The 22193-nt window shown below is 37.8% G+C and overlaps 1 protein-coding gene across 2 annotated transcripts; it reads left to right on the top strand.

The window, feature by feature from the left end:
* Nucleotides 1–25: 25 nt before the first annotated feature.
* Nucleotides 26–17237, top strand: drd3 (dopamine receptor D3). Of its 2 annotated transcripts, none has more exons than XM_031282125.2 (8): nt 26–495; nt 2163–2492; nt 6560–6672; nt 9220–9356; nt 11236–11429; nt 12808–12873; nt 14415–14787; nt 16181–17237. In XM_031282125.2, exons 2-8 carry the CDS (start codon nt 2205–2207, stop codon nt 16306–16308), a joined length of 1299 nt encoding a protein of 432 aa, XP_031137985.1. In that variant the 5' UTR covers nt 26–495; nt 2163–2204; the 3' UTR covers nt 16309–17237. The 2 variants fall into 2 exon arrangements, with proteins under 2 accessions (XP_031137985.1, XP_031137984.1); XM_031282124.2 differs by having other exon boundaries at nt 33–495; nt 16120–17237.
* Nucleotides 17238–22193: the final 4956 nt, after the last annotated feature.

Below are 22193 nucleotides of genomic sequence, written 5' to 3'. Positions count from 1 at the left end.
CATGACCCTGAACCAGTCCAGTCTAGTCCCATGGGAATGTAACAGAAATATGATAATTTGTATTATAGACATTTCATTAAAACTAAATATAAAAAATAGTTAATTCTGACATTAAAACAGCTTTTATTTGGGGTTGTGATAATTAGTCCCCTTCATTTGTCACTGCACCACTAAACACGCAAAGGGAGACTCTTGACGACTCACGTACACGCGCGCCTCCCGTGTGGCTGCAAAATCAAGGTGTAAAAAAAGCCCAACGCGTGTTACCGGCAGTCACACAGCCACAGAGCATTGGTGAAAATGTAGAAAGTGAGTGGTTCATCTGCGAGCTTACCACATTCACATTCGCCTGTGCGCAATAGCACCGAGCGCTCTTACTGCTGCTGCTCGCCTCGCAGTGCTGGACGCGATGACCGGATAACTTTTAACTCTGCACGGATGATGCTTTTATCCTCGATGGTAGCTGATGAATTCTTCTCTGGGAAACCGTAACAGGTAATTGTGTTTACTTATTCTGCCTCCTTGGTCTAAAAATCATAATAAACACCACAGCATTATTTCACACCCTTTTGAAGTTTTCATGTTTCTGCTCCAGTGTTAAATTCTTATGCTTTTGTTTGCTAATTGTTCCATTGTGCACGTGCTCTCATAGTTGATCGTGTGGGGAAGCAGGATTGTGGAGCCTGAATTTAATTGAATTTTACATTAAGGTTTGACTTGGCAGCCAATTTAAATTTGGAAGGAAAATACCCCTATATATCTAATACCCCCTGTCTTTTGCTGCATAACCCTTAACTGATATGCTTCTAATTTATTGTTAAAATTGATTAATACTGTATAACTACGTTGCTTTATGTCTTCCTATATGCAGCTAAATACAGTAACGCACCCTTACATCCTCCCTAATTGCGTTAGAGCATACAACAATATGAGCATTATTAGGTGTGCATTTGAGGGTCCAATGATTGGAGGAGGTCAGAGCTCTGCATATTGACATGAGGGGGAACAAAAGAGTAAAAGAGGGAAATCAGTTTTAATCAGCCCTTGATCTACAATATAGAAACAAACCATTCACTGGAGCACTATGCAGCCCTGTATCACATAACCAGTGTCCTCAGATAAAAAATTAAAATGCCTGCGTATGTACAGTAGTTTTATTATTTGCATTCCTTGTGACCTGTCACACTTGATTATGTGATAAACTCACTTCCATTAGGAGACTGGTATTGGTACTGTTTTTTTCTTTTGCTTCTTCTAGATTCTCTTGAGGACAATCATGTGATACTGGTGCCACTGAGGCACTGAGTGGGATTATAGACCAGGAAAAATCTTTAAAAGCCTCCTGGGTTTGAACCAGATCTAAAAATGATCCTAGTTTGTTGTGTCATTCTCTATATTTTGTCAAAGAAAGAGAAAGGAGGGGTGGAGCTGGATAAGATTGATCACTTTGTTTAACATGTAGACACAAGTGTGAGCACTACAACAGCAGCGCTATTATCTGGATTTAGGCCAGATAGGGAGGATTAGGAATAAGTGATAGGAAGGATGGAGTGCGAGGAGCAGAGCCCGGGACCAGAGCCAACCTCTCAGGGTGGCATCACAGACTTCTTACCCCTCCCTGATGAGTTAACCTCACTGACACTGCTCAAAGGCACACTGCCAGCCACTCATTAAAGTTACCATCTCTGCTTTGGAGTTTCTGTTCAGGAAGGAAGGGAGAGGCTGACTGGAACAATCAAAAATGCATTATGCTGTTAATGAAGTTTGCTGTTGAGAGCATGAATTTTTGCTGCATCGTTATGGATTTGATTATCTGTATAGGAACCAGTATCTTAAGGAGGCAACAATATGTGCTTCTATGTTTCATTCAGCAGAAAAAAATAAAACACTTGTGCCAGTGTATACAGCAATGAACATTACTGCAGGGATGCTTTTATACTGTTTTATTTATCAGTTAATCTGACTACTGTTCCTAGGAACCAAGGGATATTTCCCACAAGGCTTCTGACCTGAAACGATGCTGATACCATCATCTGATGGCTAATATGCTAGACTTTCATTTGACTAATGAGATGTGAGAAATGTTAAGTCTGTGAATCCAAAAGAGAGGAAGTTATGTGATGAATGGGTAAACACCAAACTATGCTCTTTTCCTTTGGTAGGTCTTCCAAACATCTCACCTCCCATGTCACCGTGGCGTCTCCATGGCGATGTTCAGCAGCGCAGAGCAGGTCTGGAACGAATCAGACAGACTCGGATGGGACTCAGAGAGGAATGAGAGTTCAGGGGAATCAGGGCAGGACGAGCGTAACTACTATGCCATGCTGTACTCCCTGCTCATCCTGGGCATCGTGTTTGGAAATGTGCTGGTGTGTCTGGCTGTTCTGAGGGAGCGTTCCCTCCAGACGACCACCAACTATCTGGTGGTCAGCCTAGCTGTTGCCGACCTGCTCGTGGCCTCGTTGGTCATGCCCTGGGCTGTGTACCTGGAGGTGAGGAGTTCAGGGTGTTTGTATTTAAATGTTAGTGTACAGAGGGATCATTGATCTAACGTAGACTGGTTTCCAATCCTTTTTTTTTATCTGACTTAAATTACATTTCAGTTCATTTAAATTTATTTCAAAGTGGATGTTAAGTAGGCTACAAGTGCATTACACAGGCTAACAGAGGATATTGTTACAATCATTTTTTTTCATACAGTTGAATTGTCAATGTGTACAGTTGGTTTGGTCAAGTTTGCATAACTAACACGGTTTTGTGACAGAAGCTGGACCTTATACCATTTATCCATTAGCCTACTTTGAGCTATTTTGAACTATTTTAATTACTCAATTACTGTAAGTTAGCTAACTGTTACAAACTCTTTCAAGAGTTGATCCATTACTTGTAGCTAATTATTTCAAACATTTATCCAAAAGCTACTTTTAGGTAACTATTTCAACTGTTTACTTTCAGGCAACGGTGGAAGAAGTATTCAGATCTTTTACCTGAGTAAAAGTAGCAATACTACATTTTAAAAATACCCTCTAACATGTAAAAATCCTGCATTCAAAATTGTAAGTACAAAAGTATTAACATCAAAATGTACTCAAAGTACCAAAAGTAAAAGTACTCATTACAGAGAATGACCCATTTCTGAATAATGTATATTACTGGACTACTGGATTACTTCATATACTGTTGCGTATTAGTCTATCTTTATTTTTTATTAATCTAAATCTGCAAAGGCACTAAAGCTGGTAAATATATGTAGTGTAATAAAAGTAAAATACCTCCAAAAATTACCTACAAAAAGTAGTGGATTAGAAGTGTAAAGAAAAATAAAATTGTCAAGTACCTCAAAATTATAGTTTTAATTTATATTCTGCTTGCTTACTAGTTTCCATGCAATCTCTTTTGCAAAACATGGCCTTAAGGTATTACAGTTATCTCAGGTTTAAAGGAGGAGAGTAATGTGCAGTCAGCATATCGTCTAGTAGCTTACTGGTTATTGTGACAGTCCATTTACTAAATGACCAATTTGTAATGCTAATTGGATGTATTTTCTTCCCTAAACACAAATATGTGGATACGTTTATTTTAATCAAATCATGAATTATTATTTTTTAAATTGGCTGAGCTACCCCATAATCTTTCCACCCACCATCCCAGCAACAATACTGTAGAAGTACCGCTTGTGCTGCAAGTACCTCTGTTTGGGAATCATCTCTAGAGCTCTGAAGGGAAAGAAGGGTAAGGAAGTAGAGAGGAAGCACGGAGGATGTGAAAGAGATTGAAATACAGATGCTTGGCAGTGAGCTGACGCTGGAGAGGCGAAGAGAGGACAGAAAGTTGGGTGGGAGACAAAGTGGACTTTTGCAACAGGAAAATGGAGCTACAGTCAGAGAGAAAAAGGATGAGGGTCATTTGGAGCTCATTACAAAGTGAAAGCTGTGTGGGTGATCGGACGACAGTAATGATGATATCAGGTGGTTTATAGTGCTTCACCATTCCTACAGATTATACATAATTGCTGAAGGACATATTGAGTATTAAGAAATAATGACTTCATCTGCTTTGGGTAATTGGCTGGGCTGCAAATTACATAGAGGCAACTGCAAATCTGTGAATTTCATTTTTATCAAAACTTTTGAAGCAAATTTCAAATTTAATAAATCATTAAACCCATAAGGGATTAATCATTAAAATATAGTATGATACAAATATAATAATTGGTACCATATTCATTATTTTAGCAGTAATTTAAAGGTCAATATCTTATATAAGGCTGGGGGAAAAACATATTAATCAGAGGCAAAGACTTTCAACTCCCAAGACACTGTGAGCACCATCACCCTGCGAGCTCTAGAATCTGAAGGATGGGGGATTAGCTTGTTTTGACCAGAGGGTTGCTGGTTTGCTTCTGCAGATGTGTCTTGGCAGGAAAAGTGACTGAGTATCTCTCTCCCCACCCCTCAGCAGGTACCAATCATTTGCCCTTGAGCAAGCCATCTTATCCCTGCATGGTACAGTTGATGTATGACTTGTACTTGAAGGAAGTGGCTGTATTGGCAGCAATGACAGAGAGCTCACTTTCTACAAATCTTCCTAAATGATGCTGCTCAGCCTCAGCAAATATACAGCCTGACTCGGAAACAGCTCCATTGGTAGTGTGGAGGTTACCCCTCTTTAAGGTCAAGATTTTATTCATGGTGTTTTATTTTATGGAATACAGGTAGATCTGACAGAAAATGTAAGATTAAGTGGTACAAATGTACTCCTGCGTACAAGAATAAATAAATCCACATGCGGATTATTTCTTCTTGGGTCAACACTTTGTTCCTCCACCTTTCGTCAAGAAAAATTCCAAAAACTTGGTTTGGTATCATCTACACCTGTTTCACATACTTTCCAAAAAGAAGTTTATTGTCACAGAATATGATATTATTTTTACTTTATAGAAAACAGTGGAAACACAAAAAAGATTTCTGACAGATACTCTATCTCCTGTCCCCGGTCCTAACATTTGCTGCTCCTGCTGTGTCTTTTTACTGAGACATTTTGCACATTAACTGCTGCAAAAGTATAGATCTTATACATTTCGCTCAAACAGTCGATACAAGGTGTATGCAGAGCCCCACTGAGTCACCATAATTTCCCCACACTGTGCACATAATGTTCAATATGTGCCCACATGTGAGCCTCAGCCTTTTTGTGTGAGGGGGTGACTGAGTACAAACATGTACTGTGTACATGCAGTGTATATATTGTGTATATTGGAGTCATTTCTATATTTGAGAAGTCCTTACAAAATATTAAAGAGATGATAGTTGCATGCCACAAATAGGACATTTTCCCTATGCTGTGTCCTAATTCCATACTACAAACTCAGTGTATACAGTATATACAGTAATATACTAATTGTAATAGAATACTGTTTTTGCCGTTTCTAAGATCTTTCTGTCCATTAGGAAAAGGTACTTAAAGTATTAAAAGTAAATGTAATCAATGCAGAAAAATACTTTTATAATACATTTTAGAAACTGGAAATGATCAAAACAGTTATGTGTTTAACCGTCCATTTGTAAAGTTACTAGTTACTAAAGCTGTCAGATTAATGTAGTGGAGTAAAAATATTTCCCTCTGAAATGAAGTGGAGTAGAAGTAGAAAGTGGCATGAAAAGAAAAGACTCAAGCAAAGTACAAGTACCTCAAATTTGTACTTAAGTACAGTACTTGAGTAAATGTACATAGTTACATTCCACCACTGGTAATTGTATAGTATATTTATTTACACCCTCCCTGCCTATTCAACATCCACATATTTTAAACTCAATACCCCTAGTTTGTGGAAAACATTATGCAACTGTTTTCACAGGCTGAGTTGTTTTCTTTCTATTTACATCTTTGTACTATACTGTGTGTGTGTGTGTGTGTGTGTGTGTGTGTGTGTGTGTGTGTGTGTGTGTGTGTGTGTTTGTTTGTTTGTTTGTTTGCCCGTGCCCGTGCGTATTCCCATGTGTGCCCACCGCCTCTCTGTGTGGGTATAGGCATATATTCATTTCATGGACACAAAAGATTCAGCAGCAATGGAGTTTGAATTCCATTTATCTTTGTCAGACAGGCAATACCAGGCATTATGGAGCCTAAGTGAAAGCCTGTTGGTCAATGTCATGTCAATGATAATTAGATTTAACAACATTATGAATTGTATCTATCATGACGCATCATCACAGACCATTTTCACATTTGCCCTTTGCAGCTAGTCTTATCTGAAAACAAGTGACTTAAACATATTTAATTCATGCATAAATTAGCCTAATTAATGCCCCTATTATCATAACTGCTTAAGTTCAACATATCAAGGTGAATATGGTAGTATTTTTGGCAGCTTATTTTTCTTTATCCTTCTTTTTAATGAAGTCCAAACTGTCTTCATGCATTTCCTTCTTCCTTGCCTTTCTTTTACATGTGCAAGTGTCTGTGTTCATGTGTGCGCTCAATAGGTATGTCACACTTCACGGTGAAGAAGGGAAAGAGAAACGTGTGCATTGATAATCTGCCTGTCTGTCCTGTGCAGGTGGTCGGCGGCGCTTGGCTTTTCAGCCGGCTCTACTGTAACGTCTTTGTCACGCTAGATGTGATGATGTGCACCGCCAGTATCCTCAACCTGTGTGCTATCAGCATTGACAGGTGAGTGAGTGTGTGTGTGTGTGTGTGTGTGTGTGTGTGTGTGTGTGTGTGTGTGTGTGTGTGTGTGTGTGTGTGTGTGTGTACCTTCTTGCTGCAGTTACTGTGTATGACTACAGAAATTTGCCGTGACACCTCCAGTATGGATGTCATCCATGATGGACCATGTGTGATTTCCATGTTTTAAGGTCTTGTTCTCTTCTTCACCTCACCTCATAGATATTTCACAACTTCCTGGAGAAAGACAATATTTTACCATATTCATTTCCTCTTGATAAATGTGTGTCAGCGTGTACATCTGTGTGCGTCAGTGCGGGACAGAATGAGAGACAGTGAGGAAGAGACAGAAATGAGGAGATTTTATGTACACCGTGTGGTTTTTATTTGATCTTCCAGGTTCAGACTCTAGTCTGTTTATGTCTAATAGCTGTGCATTTGTTTGCATTACTGTAGGAGAAACTGTGCCATGCATCAGTGGAACCTTTAATGTAGATGTGCATCTTGTATTTAAAATATTTATTTGCTTAGTTTTCTTCTTGTGTCACAGTTAATATTTAAATGCTCTCTACGGTCTTTGAACTTAAAACCTTCAGGCATCAAGAGTCCAACTACATAGTATGAATAAAGTACTACATAAGGTAGCACTGTATTTGTACAGTTAGTAAGTAAGACCTTCCAATGTGTGCTTTCATAGTGTCGACAGTTACAAAGCTGGGTTACCAACCAAGACCTCTTATGCACAATAACAGTTGATCCTGCATTATTATTTAATGATGTGGCTAGGTCTCGTAGAGTATCAAAATCTAGTTTTGCCACCTAACCATTCGAGTGACAATGTGAAAACAATGCGGCAATATGTGTAAGGTGTTGCTCGTAGTGATGAACCTACAGAGGATTATCATGTGACCCTGCAGTGCCCCTCGGCTTCAAAGAGCTTTATAGTTTCAGCTCATTTAAACTTTACTGTTTTGGTTCACACTCACTTCCTCTCATAGTGTTGTTTTCAGCCGCAGCAGGCAGCTGTTTTTAGTGAAATAGCTCTAACAACTCATTGTAAACTACCTGCCCAGCACAAAAACAGCAGACAGACTCAGTTAGAGACTAGCTGGTGAACACAGCAGAGTATTTAGCAGCTAAAGAGACAGATATGTCCCTCAGGAGTTCATAGAGACCAAAAATGGAGCTAAAAGAAAGGATTGGACTTTTATTTACAACACGACTCCAAATGAATGATTGTTGTTTTGTAACTACTGAATGTGTTAAAGGCAACTGTTTGTTCACCATACCAACTTAACAAGTGATGACAAGTCAGTTTCTGCTGCCTCCAATTGGCCGACGGTTTAGATTGCCACAAATTAATTAATACACAAAAAACTTGCAGTCAGGGCTGGGTCTTAATGGGAACTTAGAGGCAACATGATCCAGGGCCCCCTAACAGGTTACCAAATCCCTTTTCCCCACATTTTGTATCTCTCATTGCACATGGTTACATGCCTGCTGGTACATACACTATGTTTGTACGTACAATGCACAATTTGCTTCTGAGGGATCAAGATATTTGGAGCCCTGCGGTTCTCTGTGATTGATTATTAGACGTGTCAACAACACCACTACAGCAACACACGCTTTGTGAGGTGCTAAATTAGAGCAAAATACCAGGGGCATTCTGTGTCATTGATAGTGTTCAACACACCCACTCAACCTTTGTGACAGCATTGTTTATTTATAAGTTTATAGCAATCGTTGCTATGATAGCAGGAAAGATTCATTGTCTGTCAAAAGGAAGGTCAAACCAGGCTATTCGGAGGCAGCATAAAAATACAACAGAAAGGAAGTTCTTGCATTAAACTACATGGTGAAGGTATTGTGAAGTAGGCCTACTTACGGCGTAGGCTTCTCAGAGCAGCAGCTGTTTTCATCCTCAATTAAATGTGTAACTTAAAACAGCACTTTATCAATAAATCATGTACATTATTTGTTACCTACTCCATTTGTTCATCTCTGCTTTTATTAAACCAGACAGCATCATGGCAGAAGGGAAGAGTATTTTTAGTGAATTCTGCGCTCCGGGTTTAGCCCTGCATTTTGCCCAGAGAAGAAGCAGTGTAATTATTCTGATGAGGATAAACAATCATGGTAGTTATCTGGCTTTAAACATAACATCACATCCATTTTGGGTTGGGGTCCAGCATAATTGCTGCTTGATGTGAGCCTAGTTTTCCCGGACTCATTATACACTCATGGCGTATAGTGTGCTGATTAATTCTTAAATCAAAGCTCCACTTGGTTTATTGCTGAATACCAAAATATTTTCTAGATAGAAATGCCTGCTTTGCTGCTCTATTGTTAGTCTTTATATTATCTGCTTTCTCTCAGCAGTGATATTGTGCATGAAATTGAAAAAAGTGATAAAAGTAATATTGCACATGATATTGATATATTTTTGTTCTCAGTGTCCAATATTTTAGCTTTCTGGACCACCTATTCTCCTATCCCCTGTACACACATATTTTCACAGCTGAACAGACTCTAATGTGTGTGTGTCTGCAGGTACACAGCAGTGGTGATGCCCGTCTTGTACAACACCACCCATCGCTCCAGGAAGAGAGTTTTTGTGATGATTGCCACTGTGTGGGTCCTGGCCTTCACTGTCTCCTGTCCGCTGCTGTTTGGTTTCAACACCACAGGTCAGGTCAACAACATTAGGACTCCTATCTTCCTGTCTGGATGCATCGTAGCGAAGAATCAGGTCATGCAGGATACAAAATAGAATGCAAGGCACGAAGGCACCGTGTTAATATGAAATTGAGTGTCAAAATTCAGTCTACTTGCCATGTAGGGTCAGCAGTGGGACATGACATGCAATCTAAAATGGGATTTAAAGGTGCATTGCACCAATTTAGCATGCCAGAGTCAATTTACTAGTCATGGACTGTACTGCTCAGCCTGTGAAATGTTGTATAATGTTTTTGTGACTCTGTCTTGAGCTTTGTCAAGCCTGAGAACACACCACTGATGATGGGACTGAGAAGTAACATGTTTAACAGAGAGTCTGTTTGTGTTAAAAACTAGAGCTTGTTGAGTTTGAATGATATACATCATGATAAATGTTTAATAATGCTACTTTCATGTCATATCGTTCAGGCCGTAATTAGGAACAGCCGAGTGGGAGAAAGCCTTGGAGTTGTAATCCAAAGTCACAGATATTGGCTGTCAACAAATCACTCGATGGTGTTTTAAGGCCCCAACGTCAACTTCAAGGCAGCGCTGCGACCACTGACTTCAAGGCACCTAACCCTAACCCTAACCATTGCCTAATTCTAGTGCCTTCCAGGCAGCGCTGCCTGGAAGACGACGTTGGGGGCTTAAAACACCAAACACCCAACAAATCTGTGGCAAAATGGATGGAAAAGCCACTATTGCTAAATAAAATCCAAATAAATAAGATCCAAAATTATACTAATATATTTGACTCAGCAAATTTAAAAAGAGCTTTTCACCACTGGTTTGCATGTGGTTTCACTTGTTAACAAAAATGTGCGATCCGCTGATCAGAGGTACGAGCTCATATGAGCACAAATATTGATTTTGAATTTTTTTATTGATTTAAAAATGGTCCGCCAGAGTCTATGATCAGAACTGCATCCATGGCAACAGTCTGTTATATTTACCTGTGATTGACCAATTAGAATCAAGTATTCAACAAGGCTGTGTAATAAATGTATATTATTTATCTGTGAGGTTTAGTGCACTGTAGGAGTTGTCTTATTTTTGTGTTTATTTAGAATTCTATTGTGTGTATAGGTGGAAGGAGTAGTGGTGATAGCAGCAATAAAAGAAGGCATTTTCCCAATAAAGTGAAAATGCATACATTTGTTAATCTTTCAAATATTGCATTGAATTCTGGTTAAATGAGGTTACTGTGTGTGGAGAGATGGAGGGATTACTGAGCAATAACTAACTTGCTATGCTGATGAAATCACATCTTCTGCATTTGTGTGACGAAGAATGAACCACCACACAATAAAAGGGACAGAGAACTGCAAGAGACATCACCAGGAGCTATTTCAATTTCAATTTCAATAGCATGACTGCACATACACAATTAGAAACATTAGTCAGACAGCTACTCACAGAGACACAGACATTTAGTTTAGTCTACTTACAATAAATGCAAATCACTTCTGTTTGTTCATGCCACTGACATGCAATATGCAATATGAATTTCACAGCTGTGGTCAGAGCCTGTCTTTTTTTTTTTAATTTCAATTTGCAGCACTATTTGCTCAGTTGATAGATATTTAACGCTAGATATTGATTGAAAAATTGATATATACTGTACGCTATTATTATTGTCATGATGTCAAATGGTTTCTTTCTAAATTAATAGCGCAATTACAGTCAAATCAATCATGCCTCCACCTCACAATCATCGCTGTATGATTAAGTACGTATGGCGAATATGAAAGAGGACAAGCCATCAAAGTCATTTTACAGGTGGAGAGCATCAGCACTGGGCTCAGAGGTCGGCTATAAATTACGCCTATTCTCTTATTTTTTACTCAGATGACCCCATGGTGTGCTCCATCTCCAACCCCGACTTTGTGATCTACTCCTCGGTGGTGTCCTTCTACCTGCCGTTTATTGTCACTCTGCTGGTCTACATCCGCATCTACGTCTTCCTCAGGATGAGGCGGAAGAGGATCACCTTCGGCCAGGCCAGCGGAAAGGTGCAGCCAGGCTCAACTCTGCCGTCTGTGGTGAGACCATTATCTTTGTTAGTGTTTTCACTTTTGCTGAATTATGGTACTTTGAATTATGGCAGACATAATGGTTTATTATCGTTTATTTATGACTTACAAAAATGTTTAACTGAAGACTTATATGATTGCATTTTATGTGATATTTGATGTGATATGACATTTATGATGCAGACTTTATGTTTTATTATCATTTATTTAACTTGTTAACATTAGTAAAGGATTTTTTAACCATTAATACAGTTATTAGTTACAACTTATTAATCCTTTATAAAGGGTGTCTTATTAGAACATGGCATCTGAATTATACAGAGAAAAATACTATTATCCACCATTATAAAACCCTTTAGATCTGATTGTATAAAGTTAATTCATGGTGGCCAAGCTCAGAATAATGCTGCTATTTATTTAGCTCCTAATAAACTGACTCTTTGTAGATACACGTTTTTCTCTGCGGCTTTATATTTCTCATGTAAATGCAGGCTGTCTCCCTCATTCACATCCCCCCACTTTATGTATTCCCATAATGACTTGCAAGTTACAATTTACCTTTATATTACTCCTTTTCTGTTAGACCTCAAGAGCAAAACCTCCCCCTAAGCCTGATAACTGGCTCCATTAGTATGAGAAAGTCTGAGAAACTCTGCAAAATTGCCAAAGTAAAAGCCGGTTTTCTCATTTGCATAATTTCCTATAAGTCATTTGCAGGTAAAAGAGTTTGGAGGAGATGTCAGAATAATCTCAGGAATATTGTGTTGCTCTAATAGGAGAAAAAAGCCATATAATTTTGTAAAATGTAAATGTAGGCTGAGTGCAATTGGCCTCTCCGATGGTCAAAGATGAAATGTAGAAAAGATTTATAATTTGGTTCATAAGCAGCTGACACGACTGTCACTGTCAAAATGAAGTTGTTCTTAATTAAAATGGCTTGTCACGCTAAATATAGTCAATTTAATTTGGAGGAGTCTTCTCTGTCCCTCTTATTTATCTTGTGTAAAGAGATATATAGATAGACAGACAGACAGACAGACAGACAGACAGACAGACAGACAATATCCAAGCCTTGGAGCTGGAGGAGAGGCTGAGATTGGTATAATGGCAGCGTGTTTTCAAATAACATAATACGGTAGGATATAAGGATACTGATATGAAGAAGGAGGCTTGTTTCAAAAGCAACGTTTGGCTCAGGAGTGAAAGCGACTGAAAACATGACAGACGTGAATCGGTATTCATGTCTGCATTGGGAGACACTGAGATGCATACTGTAGAGATGAATCAATGACTTTTCAAATGAATGGCAGAGACTTTCTGTATGTGTATATTGATGGGGTAGGGGTAGCATTTCTCTGAACATTTTTCTATCCCTCTCATCCCCTAGGAGACCTGTCTACAAGAGGAGACTCCCAAGGCAAAGCAGGACCTGTCACCTATAAGGATTAAAGTGGTGGGTGCTATTTTAAACTAGAGATCCAACACAACTGTGAAATTCTTGAATAGATTTTTTTCAGTGCTTTAGTTTAGCTGAATGCAGCACAGTAATGCCTGACTAACTTTCATATTGACTGTGTTGGCGTATTGTGACATGGTGGCAAGCAAAGAGGTTCTGTTTTTAGCTTTTCATGGGAGTCTGTCAGCGTGTATGTTCATACACACTTGAGTTATTTTTGTTCCGCTGTGTGGTCGCAGCCCAGGAGTCTGAGAAGGAGCTGAAAATTGTGATTCTGAAGCGTGGCTTTCGTCACCTGGTCACTTGTCAGCTGAACAGAGTCTGTGGGTGACGCACTGCAAAAAAAAAAAAAAAACTACAGCACCTGCATAATCCACAGACTGCTAAGGCCGAGGGAATGACAATCTATAATTTACACCTAAAGGAAAATGTGTAAAGAGATGAGTGTGTTAGTAAGAGAAGACTGAAAATGAACATTTCTGGCTATACTATAAATATACATTACACAATACTTAAAACTAGTTAATGATGCTTGTTATTGCTCCAAGGGGGAAAAGCTCATTGGAGCTGTAGTTGCTGAATTTGCAACGTTTTAGAAAGTGGAAGTAATTGCTGGTACAAGGCTATAAAAAAATTAAATATTGTATTTACCAGATATTGCAGTCACACTGATATATGCTGAATACTAACTTTGCATATGTGATTTAAAAACTTGGAGAAGAGGTGCAGGAGGAGCTTTTCCACCTTTTTCAGTCTGTCTGAACAGCACTTTTGAGATGCATTGGCCATAACTTTCTGAGTCATACGCCCCACTGTGTTGGCCAGGGGAGTAGCACTCAGCTTCTAATATTTTCCACATGAGGTCAAGGCAGGATAAGATGACGGTAATATTTCAATAGAAAGAGAAGAAGATAAGAAGGAAGGCAGAGCAATGAACTGTGATATCTTTAAATTGAAACATTAAAGTTGCAATATTTTTTTTTTTTTTTTTTTTTTGCAATTGGAGACAGCAGAACTAGCTGAAAACACAACACTGACTCATTATCACCGAATTAAGTCATTAGTAAACAATTAGCTATTTACACATTGAGCAAACACTGAGCAGCATTTAGACCTATGTCTCTTGGCACCTAACAAAGGTCCAATATTCAGTCCTTTTAGTTCTGTTTTGGTCTTCCCCAACTCCCAAGGAAAATATCCAGCTCTTCAGACAGCTAAATGCTCCACTACGTTCCCCAGATAGCTGCTAACTTTGTCTGCCATTTGTGAGAGTGAACCAAAACATTAAAGCTGCAGACCAAAAAACCCAAACAATGACCTGAAAGATGCCAAAACACTCCGTAGAGCTGAGGGGAACTACAGAGTTGGGTTGGTCCCTACAACCAACACCTTTGATATAACATATAGTCATTTGATCTATTGTTTATATAAAAATATGAATTAGTGCAGCTTTAATGACATAACATAGCCTATAATAAAACTAATATGATTACATGTGTGCTGATCTCGTTATTGTGTGTCATTTGTCCCGACAACAGAGTGTAGAGCCTTCAGGTCCCTCCAAGCCAAACCTGTTGTCAGTTTGCCTGTGGCGCAAACGCCCAAAGACAGGACCTGTGGAGAACTCTGTGCTGCCCCCGGTGGACATGCAGAACTGCTGCAGCATCAGCCACGCCTCCTGCGGCCGCACCGAGCTGGATCTGGAGCAGGAGCGAGGGAAGGAGGAGGCGGAGGAGAACAGCCAGAGCGAACGGGCTCCTGTCAGGATGAGCTGCGAGGTGAAGGATCTGTCAAATGGACGAACACACACGTCACTGCAGTCGATGGCGCTTTCTCACATTAACAGCTCACGATTCAGGAGCATGCACGCACGGGAGAAAAAGGCCACTCAGATGCTGGCCATTGTGCTTGGTGAGTGGAGATTGTTTTAAGTGGCTGAGGAAAGAAAATGTTAATGTCATGGTAACACTTAACATAGATAGTTGTTTATTCTGTTTCAACTCCTTTGACATTTTCCTGATTGCGATATGTACCAGGTCACCTGTACTGATCTCTCGCCTGGCGATGGTAACACCAGCACATTTTCCTACTCCCTGTGCATTTGCTGCCTATTTTGCAGCGCCACAATAAATCAAGTTGAAATGTTAAAAATGTCTGGCTGGCTTCGGGTTCACAGTGTGTGTCCAGACACACACTCTAGCTCCTGACACAGCTTCCACACGCTTCAATTATCAGCCAGGTTGCTATAAGCCCGTTCAAGTTAGCTCTGGCACAGCATAGATCTCGCTGACAAAAATGTAATCAGAGGTGTCTCATTACGTTACACTGGTGTCAGTGAAAAACTGTGGCACACATCTCAGTCCTGCCCACTTCCCACCTGCTTTTCACCCAACTGACTAGTGCTTTGCTCTGATGTTGTGACCCCAATTATAGTGCTTGACTTTAATGAGTGTTTAGTATGCTGCTGCATTTACAGTTGTTTATACATAATAAACTATGTCCTGTTGGCTGCTGCTGGGCATATTAAGTGACTTCAAGACTTGAGTATGACTACCACATAAAGGTTAATTGGGAACCAAAAGTCTTTTAATTGACCCCTTGCTAAGCCTGTCAAGCGTTTCATTCTGGCACACAGGCAGTTTTCAACGAGCAGCAGATTTACCACTTGAAATTCATAGTAATGTTTGAAGCAATGGGTCTTTGATTTTACACAAAAGTCAACAAAGGCAGGTCAACTATAGCCAGCAGCAACTGCAGAATTTGTTGGATGAAATAACCGTCGCTAGAAGAAGTTTATCAGCTGTAGTTAGACAATTTGTTTTAGTTTTACAGTTGCATTTTAGGGAATGTTCAAGCATAACCTCAAATCCCACAACATGATTAATGTAGTTGGCTAATGTCTAGGCCTACATAAATTATTATGCATTATTGGCTAACTGTTAGCTTTAAAAGTAACCCACACTTACTATAGGTAGTAAGATAGTTAGCTCAGCATGCTAACTTTTTCAATTGTTACTCTAAACTCATTATCACCCGTAAACCCGCATAATCATTAATGTAGTTAGCTAATGACTACATTAATTATTATTAGATAACTTTTGAAGTAACGACTGATTACTACTGTTGGTAGCTAGCTTATGCAGCTCGTGTTACAGCAGACAAACACACTGTTTCTTACAAATCTGCTCTTATGTTTTTTGTTTCGTCCTCTCTTCATACCTCTCTGCTCTCTGGCTGCTCCAGGGGTGTTTCTCATCTGCTGGCTGCCTTTCTTTGTGACTCACATTCTGAACACCCACTGCAGGACATGCTACGTGCCTCCTGGGCTTTACAGTGCTTTCACCTGGCTGGGTTATGTCAACAGTGCCCTCAACCCTATTATCTACACCACCTTTAACATCGAGTTCAGACGGGCCTTCATCAAGATCCTGAGCTGCTGAGGAGGACAGCGCACCAGGAAATTCAAATAGGGATTAGGCTGTGCACTTGTGCTCCAACTCAAGCATGGTGCATTTGGTAAACGGTGACCACAGATGTACGCTGTTCATGATCCATATAAGCAAACCTGTCCTACAGGAATTACACAGTAGCAGCATGAAAAACAACAGAGGCTGTGGTATGCAATAAATACAAACAAAAGGGGATTTTCTTTCTCAACAGGGCTGGGACTCCATTTAAACAGTATTACTCCTCAAATAAGACTTCTACCTACATGTTCACATGCATACAGTCTTATTGATAGCACAAGGTGTTGGACTTTCTTGTTGAATATGTCTTGTACAGTATGAATGCTGCACTTTGGCACAGTATTTTCCGGTTGATGTAAGTTTGGAAGCTCTTTGGACTCAAGATGAAGCTTTGAGGCTGATAAATTGAGAGCTCCGGGCCACTTCGTCCTGAGGCCCGCTGCCACCGCACTGTGTGGATTAACTGATGTTACTCACCTCCCCCACTCACCCCTTACTTCATCACCATCAGTTACTCTCCAGTGCATGCACACATCAAATTTCAAGGGCATTCACTTGAATTGTGCAAGAAGGATCATATTGGTCCCTGCCAAGCCTCACATCATTTTAAAGATTGTCATATATATATATATATTGATGTGGAAGCATTGTGCTCAGTGTGGATTCATTATAATTAAAAGAAATGTGAGATTTTGATGTAATGCACAGTGTCTGTTTATTGGCGAACCTCCCTGTGATTTAGAGTTTCCTGCTGGATGTTCTGTAGCGCTGAAAACAGAGGAGCTTTGTGATCCTAACAAATCAAGCAGGATTATAAACCGTGTGGTGGGCAGGTCTGTCATAGACACAACATTTACTGCAGTGCGTTGTAAATAAAAGAAATGATTAAATGTTTTCCAGGCTATTTATACACAGATTATTACAAATGTATGCATGTATATGTCTGAATGTTGCTGATAATGGGAGACACCATGATATACTGATGAATTAAAGTGTTTGTGAGCTTTCTGGGAGGAACACAAGAGGAACAAAGCAGAGTGGAGAGGATTTTCTGAGATTTAGACACTGAAAAAAGAAGCAACACTGACACCGAAAGAGGATAAAAAACACAATACGAGATAGAGGATGATGGGAGAGCGGAGTGGGAAGGAGTAAAGCCAAAAAGAAAAGAATTTAAGCAAAAGAACAAAAATCAAAGATATCTTCGGGGGAAAAGGGAGATGGATTGAGGATAGCTGCACAAGGGAAGGAGAGGGGGGGGGTCAGCCTTTCTCAGTCTACAATTTAAGCTGTCTTATTTCTCTGAGAGGCATAAACACCTGCTCCCCTGACACTGCCATCAACTCGGCCTTGTTCCACTGAGACTATTTATGATGATGATGCACTAGATGTATGTGTGTGTGACTTTATTCATGGGTGTACACTGTGATGTGAGTGGAACCTCCAGTTTAGGATCATCCTAACGCTACTAACCCATAGTGTTAATTTATGTTTTCCTTCTCTAGAAAAAATCCATTTGCAACTGAAATTAATATTTAATAAGATGTAGACACTTAATAGTGTAATCAGGACATAAACTGAGGATGAGATGCCATGGTGTTTGCTCTTCTGTTCTTTAATTGAATTTGAATGTGAATTAATTTAATTAAAGATCCATTTTAGTATGTAAATAATGCACAGCTGTGCACATAGATTACATTTAGAGTCTGAGACAATAATAAAATCATCTTACTGTAAATGAACTGCATATGAGCCAAAACCCCAAAGGCCAGGAAGCAGCTCTAAGGATCAAACATACTAATGATATTGCTTTGCATCTTTATCAGTAGTGAGGCTAAAACGTGTTATGTGGATGCTGCTAGAGGACAAATGATAGGGTCATTAAAAACAAAAGAGTTTATCACTTTGGGAGAATATACTGTATGTGCTTATCCAATTTCATGGCAATCAGCTTTTTACATTGAAAGCCATCTTGTGTGAAAAGTTGATTTTATCCTGAAGGTGATGAAAGCACATGGAGAGTTTATTGAGTGTCTAAAATTGTGTGGCTTATTGTGACAGTATAGTGAGAATATTTGTTTCCAAAACAAATTGATTGTGGCGCTGCATCGTGTTTTCTCAAGTAATTATAAGGAAGATAATTCCTTATCATTAGTAACATGGTGCTTTCCAGGAAACAATAGGAAATCAATAGGAAATTACACACCAGAAAAATAAAGCGTTTGTCCAAGTAGCTTGTTTTAAATTATCTTTTTTTTAAATACACATCAGGCACATAGGTGCAAGGACAATGTTCTCGCCCACCAGCGGCTTATAGAGGCTCAGCTTCAGTGTTGGGTACTGACAGTATTCAAAGTCCTTATCGATGCACCCCTGCTGGTTTGTTGGAACCCCCGCATAGACATGCTGTGCTCTGTGTGCATTCCATCCTAAAGCCCCATGCATCTAATGCAAATAATTTTCCGTCAGATGTTTCTTTGTAGTCTATACTTTTGATATTAACTCTCAACTAAGTCAGATCGATCCAGTTTGAAACACACAAGTTTCATTGCTCGTATAACAAAAGGCATACTATATATTTTTTACAAATTTTGAGGTCAAAGGTCAGGTATTTTTTTACTGGATGGATTTTCATGCTTCTCTATCTAATTTATCTTCCGAGGACCATGAATATCTTTTTTTTTTTTGAATTTCATTCTATTCTAGCCTGGTGAGGGTGGCGTTGCAGGGGGTGGGGGTGACTGGGGAAATTATATGGAGCAGAATTATGTTGAATGAATCTGATAAATGTGGGAAATATAATGTGGGAATTATTATGACATTTGTATGAATACTATGACTATGTACTATACTATGACATAGTTAATACATACTATACTATGACTTTTTTTGACATGACTGTGAGACTAAGACGGCTGTAGCTATGTGTTAGAGCGGTCATCTACCAATTCAATGGTCAGTGATTCGATCCCTGGCCCTGCAGTCCAATGTAGAAGAGACACTGAACCCGAATTGCTCCGGATGTTGTGCCATCGGTGTGTGAAAGTTTATGTGATGAGCTGGTGGCACCTTGTATGACAGCCTCGGACACCAGACAAACTAAATTATGCATTTTTTACAACAAACTGTACTGACTTTTTTGATGTTTTTCGAAATACTATATTATGACTTTTCCGACTTTTTTCGACATACTGTACCATGACCTTTTTTCGACATACTATACTATGACTTTATTTCGACATAGTATACTATGACTTTATTTCGACATACTATACTATTGCTTTATTTCGACATACTATACTATTGCTTTTTCAGACTTTTTTTTACTTTTTTTCGACATACTATACTATGACTTTATTTCGACATACTAGATTATGACTTTTTTTGACTTACTATACTATGACTTTTTTTCGACTTTTTTGGAAAAACTATACTATGACTTTTTTTTCAAATATTTTCCATTTTGACTTTTTTGACTTTTTTCAACATACTATACTATGAGTTCTTTTGACATGCTCGATTATGAATTTTTTTTTCAACATTTTCGACATACTGTGCTATGACTTTTTCGATGTTTTTGGACATACTATACTATAACTTTTTTGGACATACTATATTATGACTTTTTTTCGACATATTGTACCATCACCTTTTTTTGACATACTATACTACCACTTTTCACGACATACTATACTATGACTTTTTTGCAACTTTCTTCAACATACTATACTTAGATTTTTTTCGATATACTATACTATGACTTTTTTTCGACATACTATACTGTGACTTTTTTTGACATACTTATACTATGACTTTTTTACAACTTTTATTCAACATACTATACTACGACTTTTTTCCGACATACTAAATTATGACTTTTTTCGACTTACTATACTACGATTTTCTTTCGACATTCTTTGAAAAACTATACCATGCATTTTTTTTCGACCTTTTTGGACACACTATTGACTATGACTTTTTTTTCTAATATTTTCCACTATGACTTTTTTCGACTTTTTTAGACATACTATATTATAAGTTCTTTTGACATGTTTTTATGACTATACTATGACTTTTTTTCGACGTTTTTCAACATACTATACTATGATTTTTTTCAACATACTATGCTATGACTTTTTTTCGATGTTTTTCGACATGTTATACTATAACTTTTTTTGGACATACTATATTATGACTTTTTCCGACTTTTTTCGACATACTGTACTATGACTTTTTTTCTGACATACTATACTATGATTTATTATGACTTTTTTCGATATACTATACATTGTCTTTTTTCGACATACTATTCTGAATTTTTTACAACTTTTATTCAACATACTATACCATGACTTTTTTCGACATACTATATTATTACTTTTTCCAACTTTTTTTGACATGCTATGCTATGACTTTTTTCGACTTTTTTTACACATAATATGACTTTTTTTGACATACTAGATTATGACTTTTTTCAACTTACTATACTATGACTTTTTTTCGACTTTTTTGGACATACTATACCATGAATTTCTTCCAACCTTTTTCGACAAACTATGCTATGACTTTTTTTTTTAAATATTTTCCACTATGACTTTTTCTCAACTTTTTTTAGTATAGTATGTAGAAAAAAGATGAAAAAACATAGTATAGTATGTCGAAAAAAGTCGGAAAAAGTCAGTATAATGTCGAAAAAAGTCATTAAAAAGTCGTAGTATAGTTTGTCAAATAAAGTCACAAAAAGTCATAGTATACTATGTCGGAAAAAAAAATTGTAATAAAGTATGTCGAAAAAAAGTCATAGTATGTCGAAAAAAGTCGAAAAAAGTCATAGTATAGTATGTCGAAATTAAGTCATAGTATAGTATGTCGAATAAAAGTTGTAAAAAAGTCAAAGTATAGTTTGTCGAAAAAAGTCATAGTATAGTATGTCGAAAAATGTCATAGTATAGTATATCTTAAAAAGGTCATGGTACAGTATGTCGAAAAAAGATGGAAAAAGTCATAATATAGTATGTCAAAAAAAAGTCATAGTATACTATGTCAAAAAAGTTGAAAAAAAGTCAGTTTATAGTATGCCGTAAAAACATGAAAAAGTCATAGTATGGTATTTTCAAGAAAGTCGGAAAAAAAGGTCATAGTATGGTATGTTGAATAAAAGTTATAGTATAGTATATCGAAAAAAGTCATAGTATAGTATGTTGGAAAAAAAGGAAAAAGACTTTTTTTCCGACTTTCTTGAAAATACTATACTATGACTTTTTCATGTTTTTACGACATACTATAAACTATGACTTTTTTTGACTTTTTAACATACTATCCTATGACTTTTTTCGACAAACTATATGACTTTTTTACAACTTTTATTCAACATACTATACTATGACTTTATTTCGACATGCTATGACTTTTTTTCGACATACTTTATTATGATTTTTTTTTCGACAAACTATACAATGATTTTTTCCAACCTACTATATTATGACTTTTTTCTGACTTTTTTCGACATTATACTGACTTTTTCTGACTTTTTTCGACATACTATACTATGACTTTTTTCATCTTTTTTTTACATACTATACTAAAAAAAGTTGAGAAAAAGTCATAGCAAAAAATATTCAGAAAAAAAAGTCATACTATAGTTTGTCGAAAAAGGTCGAAAAAAAGTCATAGCATAGTACGTCGAAAGAAGTCGAAAGAAAGTCATAGTATAATATGTCGAAAACAGTCATAGTATAGGATGTCGAAAAAAGTCATAATATAGTATGTTGAAAAAAGTTGAAAAAGTCATAGTATAGTATGTCGAGAAAAGTCATGTTATATTATGTCAAAAAAAAGTCATAAAATGTC

Source organism: Sander lucioperca, chromosome 1, assembly GCF_008315115.2.
Source record: "Sander lucioperca isolate FBNREF2018 chromosome 1, SLUC_FBN_1.2, whole genome shotgun sequence".
Lineage (NCBI taxonomy): Eukaryota > Metazoa > Chordata > Actinopteri > Perciformes > Percidae > Sander > Sander lucioperca.
Note: the sequence above shows the minus strand (reverse complement) of the source record. Positions and strands in the feature narration are given on the sequence as shown.